The sequence below is a fragment of the Fundulus heteroclitus genome, chromosome 12 (assembly GCF_011125445.2).
Source record: "Fundulus heteroclitus isolate FHET01 chromosome 12, MU-UCD_Fhet_4.1, whole genome shotgun sequence".
Classification (NCBI taxonomy): Eukaryota; Metazoa; Chordata; class Actinopteri; order Cyprinodontiformes; family Fundulidae; genus Fundulus; species Fundulus heteroclitus.
The window spans coordinates 8,281,783-8,304,475 of record NC_046372.1 but is presented as its reverse complement, the minus strand read 5'-3'; the positions used below and the strand labels follow the sequence as shown (position 1 = coordinate 8,304,475).

Here is a 22,693-nt window from a genome sequence, read left to right as displayed (position 1 = left end):
AATATCTGGATTATTTTTAACAACAAGGATGAAAAATGCTCTTTATGCGGTTCTGTTTTTAAATGTAAACACTCAACAAGGTCCTTACATTGTCAGCTAAATAGCTCCAATTCAGCCAGGGTGCCTGGCGGAGCACAATCATAAAAATCTTAACTAAAATTCACTGATGTGCTTCTTTAAGAAGGCAAGGATGTGATGACAGAAAAGTTGAAGGCATTTACGCAAAAAATCGTAACATGATAGAAAAAGACATGTCAAAACCACGTTTGATGGTGAGGGCTTTGGTGGAGATTGTTACTTTTTCATAGATTTTATTCTCTTCAACTTACTTCTTTCTATTGAGTAACCTAATAGAATCCTGATTTGTTATATTTTATAAATATGTTCAAGTTTAACAATGTACGAGAAAACCAAACTTTTTGGTTTATTCAGTCAGTATTTAATACAGGTGGCACAATAAACAGGTAAAATATGTTAAAATGTTAATGTTATACCCTCATGATAGAAGAGAAAACTGGGTTTTTAAGAAAATGGCCAATTAGCAACTAATTGGTAGTCGAGTGATACAATCCATCAACTTTAGATTAACTTGTCAATCGATGACTTGCATCCCTAATTACTACCTTGAAAACTCCTTCAAGACAGTTGGAAAACTATTTCCTTCTTTTAGAAATTTAGAAAACGCTAAAATATACCAAACGTTTTGAGTTATTTCACCGTTTTGTGTTTGATACATAATTCTATATACTTTTCAGTCAAAGTTTTAAACTTTGACTCAAAAGTCTTCACTATGTCTTCACTATGTATCTGCGATGTAGAAGGTCATAAAAATAAGTAAAAGCTATTGAATGACAAACGTGAGTCCAAACTTTGGACTGGTAGCATATATAAACTGAAAATATATGAAAAATAAAAGAAGTGCAATAACCTAGTTGCATAAGCATGAACACACTTAAATAAAAGAGTTTTTTTTTTTTGTTGTTTTTTTTTTTTTTACAGAGGGGGTTGCTCTTTGGTGGTGTGGTTAGCACTGTTGCCTTGCAGCTGAAAGGCCCTGGGTTTAAGCCCCAGCATTTCTGCATGGAGTCTTATGTTCTCCTCATGGATTCATAGGTTCCCTTAGGGCACTCCCACCTCCTCCCGCAGTCCAAAAACACGAATGTTGGGTAATTGGTCTCTCTCAATTGCCCTTAAGTGTTGGTGTGTATGTGTGTGCGAGGTTGTCTGTCCTGTGCATCTCTGTGTTTCCCTAGGATAGACTGGTAACCTGTCCAGGGTGGGTGAACTAAGAACCAACTTTGTGTACCTTTTTAATTTTTAAAATTAGTAGAGCTTGCTCTGTTTAAATTTAATCACTACTTGCACTGAGCCAGTTTAAAAAAAGAGAAACTTATTAAAATTACTTGGACAGAAGCTGAATTTTAGCTGGTTACTTATACGCTTTTGGCATGCCATCAGCAAGCTACTGGCTGCAATCAGTAGCTGTAAGAGGTTAATAGTCAATTAACATGAGTTATCCTGCAAGGAAAGTTAAATCTACAACATAGCAGATACCACAAATGTTGAAATGTATGCTTAGAGTAAATTATAAAAAGAAAATAATAGAAATGAGAGCTAGAAACACTAATCTAAAAACCTAAAAAATAACTACTTATCAGCTTCATTTTCCCTTTTAATTTAAAATTTTAATAAAAAAATGTTACACATGCAAAAACCCTCTAATTAGGAGAGGCAATTACAAAACATGCAGTTTAGAAAACATTTCAGGGAGGAAATGATTCACCAAATTCCCTAAGTGAAGAATAACTTGATTTAGTGATGTCTGTGTCTCTACTTTAAAACTCATCATCTTCAGCAAATCATGGCTAATAAGGGGCATCACTTACTTTGAGTAACGTTTCAATAAACCAGAAAGATTTTTTTTTTTTTTTTTAAAACACAGAAATGGTTCAAGTTTTAAAAAGAATCCCAGATACTGGGAGCCAAAATACCTGTGATGGCTGACTTGCAGCTCTCCAAGAAGCTGATTCTTGAACCACTGGTCAAAGTCCACATTGTCAAAGAGTTCATATGCTGCCAACCCCACCGCATTGTAAACTGTGATAACACAAAAGAAAGGTACATGAATGTGTGGAAGCAGTTAGTTAGAGTAGTTATATGAAAATTCACTTCTAGCCATTTAGTGCAACATGGTAGCAACATAAAAAATACTGACAGTGTCGATTAGATAGGGACAACGGCGTTGATTTTTTATCAATTACTCATCTCTGTCATCCTTAGACCATGAAGAAGTAAAAGAATATGGGTATGCAACATAAGCTATGTTTACATGCACAAAATTTCACGATTAGATTGAAATGTGTTCGGAATAAAAAACAAATATATAAATATGCATTGTACAGTTTAGATGGGCACACAATCAATTAATCTGATCGTAATATGAATTTCTTTATTATCCCAAAATGGGACGTTGCCCTAATGCGGAGTGGAGTGCGTCTATTTCACAACCCATAATATCAAAGTACAGCAGACATTTCTAGAAATTATTTATACTGAGCCCCACTTTCCAACAAAAGAAAGACAAAATATAATTTGATTGTTTGCAGACAGAACAGAGCCAGGACATTTAAAATCAGATTTGTTGTGGAAATCATGAAATTATAAGGAAAAAAGATTGTATGTGATGTATTATAGAACTTAAAAGAGACATGTCACAACATTAAAAATTGACTTTTGGGTAATGTAAAAAGACTACATTGTTAGTAAACCAGGAGGTTCCTCTATTATTTTACATTTGGTAACTGATAGCATCTAAGCATGGCATTGGACGAAGGTAATTTGACCAATAGACTGAGGTGTGTAAAGAATATCTTGATCTCTATGTAAAATCATAAAATAATAATCAAACGAGTTATATTGTGACAAAAAAAAAAAACATTTACTTACAGCATTTCCAGCTATCATTGCACATTTAACATGAAGTTTTCCCTTACAGATTTGGAATCTAAAAAAACTGAATTTCAGCTGAATTCCTTTAAATTTCGTGATGTACTGATCTGCACCATTTGTCCTTTTTGTTCATCTAAACACAACATTGTGTGTTGTTTTAACTTCGCACCATGTCTTGGCCTAGTTTATTTCATCCTGGGGATACATTAAAATTAATTCCTGTTTCATATTACTCCAACATTATTTTTACTCCCTTGGATGAGACGTTTAAAACATTTGCATTTATAGTGGTTCAAAAAAAAGCATCCCAGGCAGCTAATGGTCTACTCCACTACACTTGCTCACTTCTAATGAACAATATTTTGGGGAGCGGAAGTTAACAACTGCCCATGTGGCCTTTAAAAATGACAAATTAGGGCGCTAATAAACGCTAAGCACACTCCCCATGGATCTCTGCAAAATCATAAATTAAAAATCACAATACATCTGAGACCAAGTTGTAGCAAATGGAATAACATTGGCTGCAGTGTGGGCGGACCTCACAGACTACACTGACTGAAGAAAGTAATACAGGTTTACAACCCAAATGAGGATGCCTCAGGCTGGAAGAAAAATACTAAATAATTACTAGACAGGTTAAAAAAAACAGGAGTTTAAAAAAAAAAAAAAACATTATTCAAACTTTCATTTACCAATGCAACCTTGTTTAGGATCGATGCAACACAAATGACTGAATGATTTGAGAGCCTTACCTACTTGTCACACTCATCAGATAAAATAAATGAATAAAAGCAGAATAAACTGCCTCTTTCAAACATATTCATAAACCTTGGAAGTTTTCCACATTTTGTTAGGGATAAAAGCTGTGAATGTTTGGACCACACCAGCTAATGAAGTTGTCTGTCTATAAACCTGATGACCTGATGCAAAATTGTGCACTACTTTGCGTAGTCTGTCACATTTTATCCCAGTAATGTACACTGACGTTTGAAGCTTGCAAAAGGCTCTTTGGATCTCCCCGTTGGTTTTCCGCATAAACATCTTGGTTATAAACAAATAAGTCAACCCTTATCCTCATTCAGTGCCTACACAGCTCTCACAACACCTCTATGGTAGCACAGTTTCATCATTCCACTGGGTATTTACAATTTTTACCTACATTGTCAGGGCACTGCTGAGATCTCTAAAAGGGATCTAGGTAATAGAGACACTCTAAGGGATGCAATTATTTGTGTGTATGACATAAATCTTAATAAGTGGCAGTCCTTGGCTGCCATAGAGGTATGCATCCCAAAATGCATACCTCTATGCATTTTGCATACCTCTATTAAAAGAAGACAGAGCAAAAAGTAAGGAAAAAATTCAATAAGGTTGAAAGGCAGTGAGTCTGAAACCCTGCAGTGATGTTATCTGTTAAGCATTTGGGCTCAGTGTCAGTATAAATATGTATAGGTTTATAAAAGTCCTTAGTTCACAAGTTGCAGACAAACTACATAAACCTTTATGATATTTAAGATAAGGAAATCTACTTTAAAATGTTTAGTTTCAATACTCTATACATGCACAAACACACGATTACTAATTCTTAAAGGGGCAAAAAAAGAAACAGGGACCTTTGACTAACCTGCATCCTTCATTAGCAACTGAACAGAGTCCTCCACATTGGTTGGGCCTGCAGGAAAAAGATTGTTGAGTTTAGGAGAATACTTCATCTCAAACATTGTTTAGTCGGAACATATATTCTGTCAGAAGTTATTAACTATGTGCCAAACATCATATTACAGTTAAAATGTAATAAAGCGTTGACTCTACAATATCCAGGTCATTTTAACAGTATGTTCTCTTTCTACTCTATAGTATTTTTTATTCTTTTCTGCATTTCCATATAAAGGTTTACTGATTTTCTTTCCAACTCAAGAAGATCCCATTTCCTTTGCAACTTTGTGGATTATTTATTTTTTTTTTTTCTCTTTAGAAAGAGTGAGGGAGCAGATCTCTAAATTGTTTCAAAACTAGGGGTTTAAATTCCTACACAAATTACCGGAAAAACAGACTTAAGATTTTGGGCATTAAAATAAGTGAAACTGAGTCTATGGAGAGTTGAGTAAACATTGCACTAACCCTGCAGATTCTGCACCATTTCCAGGAGTACTGGTGTCAGGGTTTGGCTGTAGTTGTGGAAGATGTCCAGGAACAATACCTCTGTACATGGCTGAGTAGGAAAAAAAAGAAAGAAAAAAAAACAGGACACGTTAATTAGTGGTCATTATCCCAACTCATCATATGCTATACAGCTAACAGTGGTTTTGTAGGTGTTGACATGATTGAAATAGGCCAATTTAAAACAAGAGGCATTACACAGATGCTTCAAAATGCTTCAAATCTCAATAAAATTGAGTTTCATAGTAACAAAACTCAATAGTACACCGGCAGGGATCTTTCTACTTGACTTGTTCAGCAGACAAGGACAAACCTCTCTTCTTGGTTTATCAGCTTAAAATGTCTCTCACAAACTAAAATGTATAAATAAAAAAGGTTTGAGATGTTGGACATGTGTTGTGGTGATTTAGGAATACATGATACACACCCCACAAATATTAGCACCATATCTCAGCAAGCCACAGCCTCCTGCCAGACAACCTAATCCAGCTTTATAACAGAAGGACAAAGACAAGATCTCTGCTCTATATAGCCTGATAGGTAAAGGTCATCTATAATCACCTGTTAATATGGTGACCTTATAAGAAGTTCAAGAGCACTAAATTCTGGTCAATGGGTCTTCCTTGACAAGACAATATGCCAATACAAATGTCAAAAACAGGAAGTAACTATTAATCAAACTCCATGAATCAGGTAATAATAATTAGAATGTCAACTAATTAAAATCTGAAATTCCTTAGATTTAGATTAAAAAGGACAAAAGAGATAGATCAGGATTTCCTCCACCTTATTATAAGTCTTTACTCACTGTCGATGTTTGAGAGCGACATAAAGCGGTCAGTAAAGTTCCCGTCCAGGAGAAAACCTCCTGGTCTAAATAAGATAACACGCTAGCCGTTACTAGCTTAACGCACACTACGTCCGGGCTGTGGCCCTCCTTCGAGCCACTTACAGCTAGAGTTCCACATAGGATTAGAGAATTTTCTGGGGGAAACCCTAGAGATACATTTAAAGAAAAAACAAATGAAAAAAAGCAGATAAAAAAACAAATATACTATGGCTAAGGGGTTATGTCATCACCAGCAGCTAAATATAACCTTCTGCAACACTTGGTTGCAGAAATAACCTGTCCTGTAGTTTTTTTCCACAGTTTCCTTGACTATTTCATCTTTTTTACCTGAGTATGGTATATTAACAATTGCACAATATTTACTGTTTTTTTAGTTAATTTATTCTTGGTGCTTCTGATTAAGCCCATCATCTGTTGCTTTACAACAAACTTTAGATTAGATTATCTTTTTTTCCCCTTTACTATTAACTGTGTATAATTCTTTGGTTTTGCCATTGTCACACCCAAATTTCCCCATTTTGGGACAATAAAGGAATTTCTTATCTTACTGTTTCAGACACTGCAAATAGTTTTTATGCTATAAGGTATAGAACACACAAAATATTGTCATTTCAACCACAGAATAAAATGGTACAAATGATTTTTTATTTATTTTTTTTTTTTAAATACAGCATCCATCCATCCATCCATCCCTTATCTATGCACGCTCATCCCTCATGGGGTCACGAGGGGTGCTGGTGCCTATCTCCAGCGTTTAATGGGCGAGAGGCGCAAATATTTTTTATGATAATTAAATTCAGAAGTGCATAAATCTTGCAACATTAGTGACAATATCATATATATATATATATATATATATATATATATATATATATATATATATATATATATATATATATATATATATATATATATATATATATATATATATACATACATACATACACACATAACAGCACTCGACAATTTCCACAAATGACCTTAACAGTTATAACATTCTCGCGGTATTTGCGTGTTCACAAACACGCGAGAATCCGTCTTGTACCGCTCTGGCTTCAACCGTTTCAACACAATGACAAAATGGTAAATGGTTCGTACTTGTATATCACTTCATCAAGTCCAACGACCCCAAAGCACTCATTCAAACAATCATTCACCCATTCACCCCCTGACGGTGGTGAGCTATGTTTGTAGCCATAGCTGCCCTGGGGCAGACTGACAGAAGCGAGGCTGCCATACATCGGCTCACTGGGCCCTCTGACCACCGCCAGCGCGTAATGCGGGTGAAGTGTCTTGCCCAAGGAAACAACGATTAAGACGCCGCAAGTGGGGGATCGAACCAGTAACCCGGCAGTTACAGGACAACTCCTTAACTCTTGCACCACCGTCGCCCCAAATGTGGTAGTATGTGTCAAAGGACACATGCATATACTTACTACCATACATAACCCTACATAATAACCTTAACCCAATCAGATGAAACTATGATACAAGCTAAGGATGGTGTCTCTATGGATTACAACTAAACATATATATATATACACAAGTTTAGGGTTACTTAAGATATACAGTAGGGTGATTCTGTCAGTATGAGTCTATTTGCATTTCAAGGGATATTTTGCTTAGTATACTCATAAAATACGTGGTCTGTGTATCTTTATAATGTACTAATCACTTACCCGCAGACTGTACTTCCAGGAGTCACCACCAGTTTCTTCGACAGCTATAAAAAGGATTTTAAAAAGTGTATTTATTAGAACCTTCCCAGTTTATGTCTGTTACAAAGCAGAATACTGTTCATGCTGACGGACAACTAAAAAGGCCAATGTGTGTGCTTTTTTTTTCTATATGTGTGCAGTTCCATTTCACTGAAAACTAACTGCACAATGACAAAAAGTATTTATCGTCTCATGCTTCCATGTGTCCAAAATATCAGGAGGCTTCATGCTTTAAGAAAATTAAACTGTTACTCTGTCTCAGACAGAGCCAAGTCCAAGATAGTTAACCTCGTTATTTCACTGCAAACGTCTCTAAAGGCAATCAAAACGAGCATTTTAAATGCCAAGGAATGACATTTTAAAAAGGAAAAAAAAAAAGCCTTCTAACCACAGGTTCAGCCTAATATTGGTTTGGATTTTCAGTCCTTCAGTTCCAGTAATAGGTTTGGGAGTTCCCAGCACTCCTGACTCACACCTTTAATGATTTACCAGCTCTGTTGCTTCGAACAACAGTAGATTAACATATTTAATATAATTTCACAGAAACTGCAAATAAAGTGACTCATCTGAAATGTTTAAGTCTGAACAGTCATATAGCTGACTCTAATAAATGCTAAACTAGCCAATCCCTTACAGCTCCAGACGTGCTTAAAAAGCACAGCAGTCAGCAACCTTAGATGTTCAGATTCAAACTGTGTTTAGAAGAGTGAGAAAATCACCAAAGCTCTCAGGGTCCTCCTCCCACATTGTCAGTTCTTCTTCTGTGAGGAGGAAGTAGTGTGAGACGAGGCGGCGCCCGATCTCTGTCAGCGTGGGGTGAGTGAAGAAGTCCGTCTTGATCTTGTGAGCCTCCAGACTTTCTGGTTTACTCTCTAAAGAACAGGGAAATGAGAACACAGTCAAGAACCACAATAATTTACTGGCGGTATTGTCTCATTAAAAATATTTTGTGTTAAAATAAACCAGTACCGTTTTCCGTTTATTGTTGCATTTTCAAGCACCTAACTAACCTTTAAATTATTTCACAACTGCAATAAAAACAGAAAGTATGATGTATCTTTATAGAATCATATTTTAAATTATCAATTTTAAGCAAGCTGAGGGGAAAAAACTAATTAAAATTTCTAAAACAATATGTTGATGGAGAATGTAAAATGTATATTTCTTTAAATATAAAACATATTGACCACTTACGGTAATTAAAAGTATTTTATCTTCATAGCCATGTTTATTAAGACCCTATTTCAGGGTTCATGATTTTTTTTCATTTTCTATATCAATTCATTTTCAAGTTCCATACTTTTAAAAACATGTTTGTCCGCAGAATGCAATGTGTTGGTTAAAATAAGTACTTATACCAAGCCTATAAGCAGTGCCTTACCAAAAGAGTTAATAAATTGTATACTTAACTACAAAAAAGTAATGGTACTAACTCCCTTTATATAACATTTAAATGATACTGCAGACAGAACAGTCAGTATTTGGCATCTAATGTGTGAAACAACACAATACAACTAGCTTGAGACACTGGATAGAATTTAGATACAAAACAGACATTTATTTGTCACACCTTGATTCAAAACCAAACAGACAGCAATATAAAAACCGCTCTGGCAAAATTTGTGAACACATGAATGCACACTCATATGTTCTGGTCACTTCCCAAACTTCAATCTTTTTGAGAAGACATTAATGGGCTCCATGAATGGATCTCAAGTTGCAAGGTCCTCCAGATCCTTGTGTATGGTATTCTGGGACTGAACCCAAAAAAATAATGTAAAAAAGGTTACATTTATCTCTTTAGAAAATTGACTGGGGGCAAACAATTAGGCTATTACCAGAAATTGGCTACAAACTGACATTCCAAAACCAAAGTAATTGACATAATTGAACAAATGTACATCATATAGAAAATCATGTTTTATCTGCAAATCAAAGTGGGAGAGTTTGACCAGAAAAAGAAATGCTAAAAATAAAATGAAAAGGCATACTTTTGCGGACTTAAATTTCTAAGAGTTTACTGATATTTTTGTTTAAAAAAGATAATTGGGGTTTGTTTCCAGATTTGTCAAATCTGGACTAGAATACGCTTTACCAATACAGATTCTTTAAAATGAAAGACACACAGTCTATAGCACTGATCTCAGAAGGTTTAGATGCCAGAAAAAGGAGTATAAAGTCTCTTTAACTTGTGGTTATCTGCGAGTAGCTGAGAGTCTCCCAAATACAGGCTTTTCTCTGCTTTATACCATTTAAAACTCACCTTCAATATTCTTCGAAGGTTTGTACACATCATTCTTTACGATCATCTTGATGAGGTTCATGCACTGAACAATGAAGCGCTCAAAGGTCACTCCCTCCCCGGCAGGTGTGAAAACATAGGTAACGGCAAACTCCAGGGAGCGCTGGATTAGGGGTATGAAGGCGCACGGATGGTACTCCAGGAAATCTAACAACTGTAAAAAAAACAACAGGGAAAGAAAAGCACAGGCATGACATGAAAAAAGGGAGAAATACATAAATATAGTTAGAAACCACAAGTAGGCAACGAGTCCTGGTGTGGTATACTTACAACTTTAGTGTACAGTATTATTGTCTTTTCCAGCTTCTCTCTACACGGGCTCTCTATACCAACTTGCCGACCTGAAATAAACAAAAAAAAGAAATGTAGAGTTGTTCAATTCAAAGAAACATACCCATTACTTCAAAAGTTTATAAGCTCAACTCTAGAATGCCAGACATATAATTTGTGATACAAGATTTGCAGCAACTAACAACTTCAGTAACAAAGTTAGTTGAAGAGAAAACCTGATTGTAAAAGCATGTTCTGTATGCGCCAGAACCATGTTTATTTTGAACCACAGTTTATTATATATAGCACAGAATGACTCTTTGTCTCTCAGTATCAACATTTTAAAGTATCAACAGAAAACAGTGGCCCACTAAAGTTAAGCCATTATAATAAAAAGAAAACTGCCTAAGTGAATTAACAGTACATACTTTCATAAAAGACATACTGTATACTGTGTTAGCTTGCCTACTGTTTTGTTAAACAATGAAGTAATTCTTAAATTACTCATTTCTCTAAACAAGCACTGAATAAAGTAAGTTAAGGTTAAGTTGGTTATAATAAAATTAATCATATACTTTGGTCTTAACAGGAAAATAACCCCATGTTCTTTTCTGTATTGCTGCAGGATTAAAAATGGTATTCAGTATTTTTCTCACTTTGATGGGAGTAATAGGGATGACTCAACAAATTCAAATTTGGAAGTTTATACAAAAATGTATAATCTAAGATTAGCTAAAACATATTCAACAATTTTTTTATTGTTTTAATCTCCTGACAGTTACAAGCTCGAGCACATCCAAACCTAATTTTATTAACCAGCAGGATCAACAGGGTTCCTGTTGCTTCCCTTCAAACAGCAAGCAAAAGGCACAAAAAAAAGAACAAGTTAGGACAATCGGCAAAATCTTGGACGTAACAATGATGTTGCTGATTGACACAAACATGTCACTACTCACTTTGTTGCATCTCATTAGACCGGTGTTTTTCAACCCTGGTCTTCAAGGCACACTGTCCTGCATGTTTTAGAGGCTCCCCTGCTTCAGCCACTTGATATTAATGGATGACTGATTAACAGGCTTTTGTTGTAGTGCAATCATCTGAATAACGTGCGTTAAACGAAGGAAACATTTACAACCTACAGCGCAGAGTGCCTTGGGGATCAGGGTAGAAAAAAAACCTGCATTGGAGATAATACATACAAGTATAAATGTTTTTCTTTTTGTCTACAGATCTTGAATAGCATGGCGATACCTTAAATGGGGGGTGGCAGCAGATTGTGTTACATAGTTGTGGTACATACTGGTTACATCTAGAATAAAGCTGCAAGATGCATTTAGAAAATAACTGAAAAGTTAAGATTCCTTAACACCTCAGCAAAGACATAGGCTGACTGCCTCCATGCTACACTGCATTAATGCAGCACTTCACGCACAATGAGCCATTAAATACATTGACACTTTCAGTAGGGTTAAGCATATATACAAAAAAAATGCATTTGTCTTTAATATAAATTTTTGTTCAATAAACTGGATTGAGCTTTTATTAGCTTTAAGATAAAATCATAAACATTAACAATAAACAAATGTGTATTGTGTGTAATTAATTTACAATATGCATGTGTTTCACTTTTGAGCTGAATTACTGAAAATCAATAAACTCTGTATTGATATTCTAAGAATTAAGATTCAGCTAAGACGCTATAGACAATATCTTTTCTACAGTAAGGACTGAGCTCTGCTTCTTTTTCATTTTCAACCTGAATTTTTGTTTTTCTAATTTAGCAACAAAGACTTTCTTCATAAGTAATCGTAGAAAGAAAAAGATTTCTAACCTAGTCGTACAGCCATCTGCCCTGTTCCAGAGCATAAAGTGGAAAGAAAATCCGTTTTGCATTTGTGCAATGCTCACAATTTGTATGTTTGAAGCCTAACACACGTTTCAACTGAAAGCTTTAATAGCAGCTGCACTCGTGACAAATAACCACAGTGTTATTGCATATAAAGAGAAAATCTACTCTTAAGTTAAAGCATCTTTCAGCAGCATGTCAGGTATTTAAGAACATCTTAGAGGAAGCATATTGGAACTGGAGCTGAAACCACAGACAACAGTTTAATGAAAACGAGGCTGTAATGAAGTGTGGATTAGTATTAAAGGCCGCCTTTATTACAGAGGCTGCAGCAGGAGAGAGGGGATGGTCAGGAAGAATTAAGATATTAATTCACCTTTGAGTTAACGTGAAAAAATAACCACTTCATCTTGCTGCTTTGTTTTAGCCTCTTGTGCATGTTGCTTTATGCAGTGAAGCATTTAATAAATTTGAATATTAACTGCCTATACAATACATACTGACATCTTAAACGTCTCAACATTCTGGAGCAAATAAAGATGCCACATATATTATGAGTGACTTAAAAAAAAAACCACCAGTCTTTGGGATTCTTCAAATCATTGTGAACTGACTGCTTCATTGTTCTACTTGATTAACATTCCATCAGCCACTTCACTGGTGTCACCGCATTATTGGCTCTACAACTGCTTTGTTGGCTACATTCTCATTTTTCCCCCAAATCCTGCATTATGTAAATCAATACACTATTGCATTTTATTGACTTTGTGCCCATGCAGTTTTAACTCTTGTTTGCAGGTGTGACACCCAGTAATGTTACCAGACATTGATGCAAAGTCATCAAAGTCACAGCGGTCACACTCTGAGCCATCCAAATCCACCAATCAAGACAGAAATGGATGACAAAAGAACTAAAGGGCATTCTTTATTTTTGACAGACGCATCGTTTTATAAAATAGTTTTCAACAATAAAGTGGCAGATGAAAATGGACAGGTGACCTCAGCTGGAAGACAAACATCAACAAAAGAGAGACCCAGACATCTGAGCTGATCACAAAGGCTGTCCAAAAACCAAAACACCTGACCTTATAAGACTAAGCACAGATTATTTATTTATTTATTTTTACCTGTTCTTGATATGAACTTCCCTTTCATTCCTCCTATCTGCTGGACCAAAATACCAACTCTGTCCATTTTTTTTACATTTTAAACAAACTGGGGGTCAAGCTTGAGTAAGAAAAACCTCACTGATAATTTAAAGGTGGATAGAACCGGTCAATAAAAAGTTTCACATTGATCTTAATTTGAGAAACATAGTTTTTATTTCCTCCATATGGAAATCTGAAAAGTGTGGCTTGCATGTTCATTCAACCCCTTTAGGTTGATACTGCAAAATAAAAGCCTGTGCACCCACCGTCTTCAGAGGACATTTAATGAAGAGAACCAACATTGGTGTAATTTAATCTCTTTATACAGTTGAGCCCAAAATGAATCAAAGCTCTGACAGATTTAGGCTTCATTTGTTTTATGTTACCAACATGTTTTAGAGTATTTAAGACCGGTCCAGTCAGGGTGATGATAAGGTAGACCTGGGTAATATATCGAAATAAAAAAAAAAAAAGACATACAAGATGAGACTATATTGTTTATATTGAGATGGTCTATGTTGCGTTATAATTATACTATTATGTATTCCAGTAGATTATTTTTCAGTTTCTCATATCTATCCACAGCTGTTTGTCAAAAATATGTCTGTGAAACATTTGAGGTAATGCCTTCATTTCAGAGATCCCATTTTATAATTATGAAAACAAAAACATATCAGGCATTTAGCCTAAAAATATCAACATATTATTTTTGGTCTATAGCCCAGTCCTATGGTAAGGAGGTGTTCAAGCTTCAGAGACCAGGAACTTAAGAGTAGATCATCAAAATGTCAGTGGAAACATGCAAAGAGCTGCACTGAAAATATGAGAAGGCTTTGATTGCTACAATGCCAATAAAGATATTTACACTGACTATACAGCAATGTCTCTCTTCAAATAAAATGTCACTAAACAAATATATAGTTTTTAAAATGTATCCATGAGAGATACCTGCCTCATTTCCCATCAGAAATACAGTTCTTAGTTAAATGGTAATTTCAAATCGAAATCGACCAAATAATGTTGGTCTTAACTGTATGTGAAGAGGAGTCTTTAAGCAAGAAAACATTTATATGCAGAAGATATTTCAACAAAATCCACGCCTAGTGATGGGAATGATAACATTGTAGATATGATGAGGAGGCTTTCTGGTAAAGGTCTGGCTCTTAAAAGTAAATTTTTAAGTCCAGCCAACACTTTATAAATGATGAGCGTTAAATTATACTTATAGAATTTCTTTCCTTTAGGTGAGAAACAAACTAAATCTAACCGATTTTATTTCAACTTTTAAGTTGAGACCAAGAATATGGAGGCTGCATATTTATCATAAGAAGCCGACTCTGGGTGTCAAACCATCTAAAGCACACGTTTTGAATTCACTAGGTGAAAAACAAATAAAGCGTTTGTTTACTGAAAGGAAAGTCAAGGATCAAAGATTCAAGTCAGGAAAAGAGGAAAGTACTCACAGCATTCCAAGAACTGTTTTAGCCTTTCAAACACTGCATTCAGGAAACCCTGAAAAGGAAGAAGGGAGGACAGACTGAGATAAGGTTCATCTGTTAACATTTCAGCTGCTGAATCAAGATCGCTCAATATGTATCGCTGGGAAGCAGATATACGAACACATAAACTGCATGTATATGCGCGTGTGGGCACACTTGCCTCTAAGCCTATGAATATAAATAAAAGCTCTGAGCTCCACAGTATGAAAGAGGATCAATTTCCCGTAGCTTGGTGTTGTAGCAGCTTAGCATGAGAAATTAGATGATAGATGGAGGGGCTATCTGTTTAATTCGGCATTAATGTTCAGCCACGAGGTCAATAGCAGCGTCATTAATCACACCTCCCGAAATCCCATTTCACCTAGCAACTAAAGTTCCTAACAGCGTTAGCGTAGGGGAGGAAGGGTCACAACTAAAGCACAAATGACTTGGTGCGAGATGATCGAGAACACAGATTACAACGGCCATTAGTTATGATCCTGTTGGGATATCTGATAAGATGAGGAAGCCAAGTAGATGCCATGAAAAGTAGGACATTTAAAAAAAAAATTAAAAGCAACATCATTAAAATGAAAGATCATTGTAAACTTTACATAAAACAAAATTAAACAAAGATAAATCCAATTAAAAAATGTCATTTTTTTTCCCACCTGCAGCATTCCAGAAGTTACAAGTAGAGTTTAGAACAGGATTAGTACCTACCTAGTCTATTAAAAGACTAATTTGGGGAGCTCAGTTAAACGTGGAGCTCAAGGATTCAACAGAAAAGAAATGCATGTGTAGCCTTACACAACACTTTGGCGTTTAGATTCTATCATCATGATCGTTTCCAAATCCAAGCACTTAATAATGAAATTAATACCCAAACCAAAGTGCAGCCAAATAGGCAATGTGGGGTGAGCCATCAAGACTCAGCCAAGAAATAACTATAGACAAAATTCTCAAAAGCACTATGGACCTATGAGATGAGAATGGCTCTTGATGGAACCAGGTGGATGGACTTATGGCTGTCAGCGTAAGTTTGACCATATGTCTTTCTTTTTTTCTTTAATGTTAATAAGGATAAAATGTTATGCAGGGATGGATAGTCACGGTGGGGAGTGGGGGGCGCGAACAGTTTTCTTCTTGCTAGGGGGGGGGGGGGGGGGGGGGGCGTAACAGAAAATAATTGAGAAGCACTGCTTTAAGCCAAGCCAATAACGACCCTGACGACTCCTCGTTACAGTGGAGTGGACCAGTTTCGGTCCAATCTGCTGGTTTAATGGCTTTAACGACCGCCCATTACTAAGGGGTGGTCCTGTTTCTGTTGAATTTACATGTTATCTAAGCCATTACAAGGCCTTTGTTTGCCAATTGTATAAAGCTTGTTACTCCACATTACTCCAGACTTTGTAAATTGAGAAAGCTTTCTGGAGAGTAAGCGAAACGTCTTCAACTACGGAAAACAAGTCCAGTTGCTTTGTTTTTTTACCTTTTTTTGGAATGACCATGACCTGGATGACTGAGAATCTTCACCAGCATTGCACTTGAACAAAATAACAGGTTTTATTAATTATTGTTTTTGGTCAGTTCCAGTTGGGGCTATTTTATGTATTTTGTGTAAGAAAATGAAATTGAAGTAAAGATATGATCACCTGAACAGGCCTAGTTTAGGGATGAAACAACGAAACAAAAGGCTTTTTGTTTCTGATTCATTTTTGCTTCATTAGTGCAGTGCTGGTTTAAAAAGCAAGCATTGATGTTGCATTTAATAGACTTAAAAAAAGAAAGGAAAACTTGTCTAAATATTCCGCCGTTATGGCCTGTGTGAAAAATGTCAAAGTCATCATTGGCAGAGTCAATATTTTTTGTAGTGAACTACGCCATCAATGCCTCTCCTACAGTGATTGGAAAACAGCCTTCACTTGTCTGAAATGATTAAGTCATGTGTGAAGAGTGTGTTACGAACAGCTTGATACAGGAGACACAAAGGTAAATGCTACAAACTACTGCCCGAGGGCCGTGAAACAGCAAGTACAGTTCAAGGAAGCCGGGCCAAACAAAGACTGATGGTTGCGCTGCTTGTAGTTTAGCAGACTTCAATTTGAACGCACTGCAGACTCAACAGATCAATACTATACAATACATGAGGGGCTGTGTCTGTGTGAGGGAGGATAACTAGTTAGCAGTGATTGTACGCCAAAGAAAAATCACAGGACGGACCAACAAAAGCCTAAATTGTTTGTTCTGCTAGAAATATGATCAGATTTCAGACTTCAGATACGCTTCAACAAGCTCCAGTGAAAAATGTCCAATCAAGACAGAAAACTAAAACTAAAGACAACAGGAAGGACCAACATGAGCAGTTTGGAAACTAAACTTATTGTAGACTTATTCACAATCAGTAAGAATAATTACACATAATCAAGGATTAGTTATTATAGTGTTCTGGCTCTCAATAAACATCCACACAGTCTTCTCTACAGTCAAAGCCCCACAAAAGTCAATTGCTAATAGCTGTGCTCTTAATCTAACTCTTGTTCGGCTTATTACGATGTGGTCTTAATATTGTCTGCTCCGATTACTCAACAACTTCATATAAACACAGAGACGCTGGTTTTCTCCCGGTTATTACTTCTTTCTCTTACCCCTCACTGACCAAAGAGTATGGATCCATTTAAACAGGAAACAGCTAGCAGAATGATTCAATTTTTCAATTAAATTTTTATTTATATAGCGCCAATTCATGAAACATGTCATATCAAGGCACTTTACAAAGTGAAGTTCAATCATATTATACAGATTGGTCATAAAAAAATCCTATATAAGGGAACCAGTTGATTGCATCAAAGTCTTGACAAGCAGCATTTACTCCTGAAGAAGGATCTACCGTTGTCTTTGGTTGTTTTTTCGACTACTGTAATTAAAAATTGCGACGCAAAATGGTTTCTTCCATTGTATTTATTGTTTTTATAAACAACTAATTTTAAGCTATGCGAACCCTTTCGTTTTTGATGCAATTATTATTAGACTTTGGCAGAATATGTATTTATGAAAGCAATCCTTGAATTTTGCTTACAAAAATCAAAAAAATTTAAAAACTGGCCTTTTAAAAACTACATGTAAAAACAAAATTCATGTCACAATATTACTTCCCTAATAGGTTTAATATTAACCATTTTAGTAACAATTATTCAATCAAAGAAACAAAAACGGAAATGCAAATTTGGAGCTTGAGTTCAGATTTCAAAGGACTGTCATATTTTCTGAAAATGAATTCATTAGCTCACAGCTCTGAGGAAACCAAAGCACATTCTGAGGATTATTATAAACCCGATTTAAACTAAAATGAATTAACAGTTTAATGGAGTGGAACTTTCTTCCCACTGGGAGTGGGAGAAAAGCACAAACCGAACTTTTGACTCTTTGAACAAGACAAGGCTTAAGGCACTTTCAATCATCCTAGCCCATCCATATTTTGCACGGTGTGACTGGAGCTATTTTTAACTCAAAACACTTACAGAAAGTATAAGCTTTAGAAAAGTGAGGCGTTCTAAAGCATACAGACTGAAGTAACTCGCAGCTCACCATTACTTCCATATTCTGTTGGGGATCTTGAAATCCATGGACTGTCAATTTGCGAAGCACTGAAAGAGGCGGACAGAAAAAATAAAAATAAATCAGCACGCAGGGCTGTCAACAATTATAAATGAGGTCAACAAACATCCCCTCATACATTTGGTGTTTTATAAACTAACCAAATATATTATTTAACCCAGTTCACAACTTTACTTGATAATTAGGCTCTGTAATTACCTGAAATAATCTGAATCCAATTCCATTGTTAGACATGTGGTTCACCAATTAAGGCCATGATTTTCTTATTGGTTATTGATAGATTATTGCAACCCCTTAGGAAGTGTATCACACTATTAAAAAGTATTTAACCCGTTAGAGATTTCCTATTTTTTGCTGTTCTGTGACACATGTCCAAAAGCAATTAAATGTTAATATCAGACAAAGATAACCTGAGTGAATAAAAAAAAGCTGTTTTCACTTCATGGTTTTGTTTATTAATGGAAAAAAAAGCTTTTTTTGGCTTGGAAAAAAGCTATCTAAGGCAACTTAACCCTAGATGAACAAGTATTTGTGCCCTAAGCCCGAGCAGTAGTTTGTGTCAGCATTGGCGGCAACAATTGTCATCAAATGTTTGAGATTCAGTAATGATTTGCTGAATTGTTTTAATTCAGCCACACTGGACGGTCTTTGAGCAACAACAGCCTTTTTAAGGTCATGCCGCAACCTTTCATTTCGTTTTTTTTCTAAACCGTTCAAAGGTGGATTAACTGGTGTCCTTTGGATCTCTGTCCATTCAATTACAACAAGCCAGCTGGTAGTGAAGAAGCAAAGAAGCTAGTCTGTAAGAATCTTTATTTCTCCATTACGCTTAAAGTCATCAAAGTTACGCTGAAATTAGATCGTTACACTCATTTTTTTATGGATGTTTGAGAGCAACAAAGGTCAGTAAAGCTCATTAATGTGCATCAGCGCAGCTATAAACCTCCCGAACCACATTAGCTCACGCTAGCTTTCATTAGCTTGACGAACAGCACCCCTTAAACCTGCACTACGCAACGCTCCACTTTGGGAATGCATCCAGGGAACGGAACGACACACCAGCGCGCACCAGCCTCCCGACACATCGACACTCATGTGGGTTTGCGTGCAGGCGAGGACCCCCGACAGCCGTCCACCGTTACACTGGGAAAAAAACCCGGTGAGGACCTAGTTTATGCCACATTTTCCAAAAAGTTCCACTGTTGTCTTGCCAGTTCACAGACAATTTTCAAAGGTTTTGGGGATCAAAGATTTTTAGTCAGCTGCATGTTTTAACTTGGAACTCTTGTTGGAGGGCAATTTGCCCAGTTTCATTCTTGTTATGGAACTACGAACACTGACCTTAACGCTTTAGATGTTGCTCTTGTGAATTTGCGCCTTACACTATTAAGTCTTCAAGTAGTTTTTGGTAAGCCAGCCAGGGCTTTATAGCCCTTTCCAGACTTGTAGATGTCAATGAGTTTGCATTTCCATGTGTTCAAGGCATTCTTCATGTTGTCAGAGAGGTTCTATCAAAGGGATTTCTTGATTCTACAGGTATGGCATATATCAGGTATGGGAGTTGCTTATAAAACCGATCCCAAAAAAATTGGTTAATTACAGTCAATTCCAGATTGAAGAAGGTGAACAACAATAATTCATAAATTCCAACATAAACTGCATCTAATCCATCCCTTGTAGGGAGCAGTGGGCTGCCACTATGTGGTGCCCCCGGGGAGTATCCTGAGTCTAAGGGTCTTTTTCACGCACCCAGAATGGCAGTAGGTGGGATTCGAACATGAGAACTAAATCCGCCTATTCTAAATCACTAAACCACCACTCCACCATGTATTAACTCAGTATGTACTCAGGTCATCTTTGCCAGATATTAATTTTGTTAGGCTTTCTGAAACATTCAAGTGTCAAAAAAAGAGCATAAACAGAACCAATCTTTGGGCGGGAAAATACCTTCTCACAGAACCGTATTTGGTCCTGTGCGAGGTCTGAAGCCATTACCTTTAAGAGAGAGCAGAGTCCTCTCCAACGAGTTGAGAGCTGCAGACTCATCTCTGGCACAGACTTGCTGCAGGAAGCAGTCGGTGTGATGACTCCACAGGGAACACGCAAAGCTGTAGATGCCTGACGCCAGCTGCCAACAATCATGACAGAGAAGTAAGTCACAGACACAAAGCATTACTGTGGGTTTAGGCAGGCATTTCAGCTCACCCTGCAACACAAAGCAAATTAATAACATGTTAATTATGTATGAGAATAACAGATTAGCATGCTTGTGAACAGCACCTGTAAAAGAGACTAATCCTGTTATTGATACACTCTACTGCACCAGTCCAAAGGAAAGCCGAAGCCCTAAAGTAAGAGCTGCAAATCATTCTTGTTGAAGTTCATTTTGGTTAAAAATTATTTTTAAATCTCAAAATAAAACAGGTCTTTTATGCTCTAGTGGTAGGCAAACAGATCTATTACTATACAAACAGTGACTGAACATTCAACTGTTTGTGTGTGAACGCTGGAGTTAAGAAACAAATCACGATTTCTTCAGCTGTGAAATGTCATTAATAAATAAGCAGTTATTCCAATATAAAGGCAAATAAAACCCACTGAAAACTTAAAACTTTGCAAAAAAGTACATAAGTAATAAACAACCAAAGAAACCAAGTTAGATGGGAAAACTTAGATCCACTGGCTGTGCTGGCACTGAGCGCCGGCTGAAAAAAAGAAATCCTTATTTTGACACCGCAGCACAGGCTTTGATATATTTGCTACAGAAACTGCCAGAGTGGCAAATTTTTTGCTTTAGCGAGACACTTCTCAAGAAATTCCCACTTTCCATTCCTCAGATCCCAGACTAATCCAATTTATAGAAGCTGAAATAAGATGAACCAAAGCTAGAAAATGATCTCACGTTATTCTCTTCACCCTAACCCAGTCTTGGTTTCAAGTCTTATCGCATCAACTGATATGTAAAAAGGTGCATTTGTGAGTTGGCTTAAAGATTGATTTTAGACCAAAATAAATTAAAGTTCTGATGGTAAGTAGTGTCTCAAATGCTACATGGGCTAGAGGAACGTAATTATCCAGATGCTAAACAAACTTTTATTTACGACTGAGGAAACAACCATCCAGTGATGGATAAACTCCCAAAACATCACATTAAAGTTAGGAAAAATGAGGTGACCGTAAGAATAAGGAGACACACACTTTTGTTCTAAAAAAAAAAATCAAGTAAAAAAGAAAAAATTGTAAAAAAAAAAAAAAAAAAGGGGAAAAAAAGAACAGATCTTACTGAATAATAAATTGTTTTTTGACCAAATCTGTGTTCTTTTCATACAAATGGAAAAAACACTTATTTCATCATTAAGTCTGTACACGCTTGCTCTGTCTAACATTAATAAGCTGACTGAACAAAACTCATTGAGATCCAATAAAGGTTAAATTTAAAAATGTAAAATACAATCAGACTCAGTAGTTATCACCAGAAAGAAAAAAAAAGGTCAAACAATAAAAAGCATTTAAGAGATGAAATTAAATATTACATTACTTGTCAATGAAAAGACATTTAATACTTAATTATATTTCTACTTTAAAAAAGTCAATCATAAAGAGAATAGCCTGAAGTATTGTAGCCTTAGAAAGAAAACGAGAATGAATCCAAACTTTGCAGAGGTTAGGAAAAGGTCATACCACATGAAATAAGCAGTCAGATATTCTGTCCCACAATTGTTTACTGTATAATAAAAACCCTTACAAAGAATATGGGTTCAACACTTTTGCAAAACACTAATTGATGTCAAATAGTGCATAAAATTGGAGCCACTGCTGCAAATAATAAAATAATCAAAGATGGAAATCCTCAAACACGTTGAGAGTTCTAAAAAAAATTTATTTATAAGTCGTACAGGGTGTGTTTTTACCTCAACAAAAAAAGAGACTCGATTATCATGGTTGAGAAGGAGGCTTTTCAAAAATGTATGCAATTTCCTGAGGTAGAAAACAGCAGGCCTCGGGTGGTATATTGCACTGATAAATATTATGAAAGAACAAAAAGGAGAGTTGAAAATAAGAGCTCGAGGCTACAAATCATTGCCAAAGAAAACCCAAAGTAAAACGCCTACTATGCTTTTCTAATGGCTGCACACGGAAAGCTTTAATCATTACAGTCTATAATTTATCAGGTAGACGTGAAAAATAAGGCTGTTCTTTACATGGTAGGAAAACACTGATTAAAGCACCATTTGGATTCAAAATATTGAGTTTGGGAAATTACTGCAGGATTACTGAACATCCAAGAACACAATATTTATTTCTACTCCTGTATAAATGTGTGCGTTTCAAAACACTCAGTATACAGCTATAA

General features: G+C 36.0%; 1 protein-coding gene across 1 annotated transcript in view; it reads right to left on the bottom strand.

Annotated features, from left to right (window-relative positions):
- Positions 1 to 22,693, bottom strand: part of ipo11 (importin 11) — a 157,162-nt gene that overhangs the window by 113,692 nt on the left and 20,777 nt on the right. The window contains exons 6-15 of the mRNA XM_036143880.1: positions 20,335 to 20,467; positions 18,310 to 18,368; positions 14,707 to 14,755; positions 10,250 to 10,320; positions 9,941 to 10,133; positions 8,397 to 8,549; positions 7,639 to 7,682; positions 5,071 to 5,161; positions 4,574 to 4,621; positions 1,992 to 2,097 (exon numbers count right to left, since the gene is read on the bottom strand). Coding sequence (XP_035999773.1) covers positions 1,992 to 2,097; positions 4,574 to 4,621; positions 5,071 to 5,161; positions 7,639 to 7,682; positions 8,397 to 8,549; positions 9,941 to 10,133; positions 10,250 to 10,320; positions 14,707 to 14,755; positions 18,310 to 18,368; positions 20,335 to 20,467 — 947 coding nt within the window. The remainder of the gene's footprint in view (positions 1 to 1,991; positions 2,098 to 4,573; positions 4,622 to 5,070; positions 5,162 to 7,638; positions 7,683 to 8,396; positions 8,550 to 9,940; positions 10,134 to 10,249; positions 10,321 to 14,706; positions 14,756 to 18,309; positions 18,369 to 20,334; positions 20,468 to 22,693) is intronic.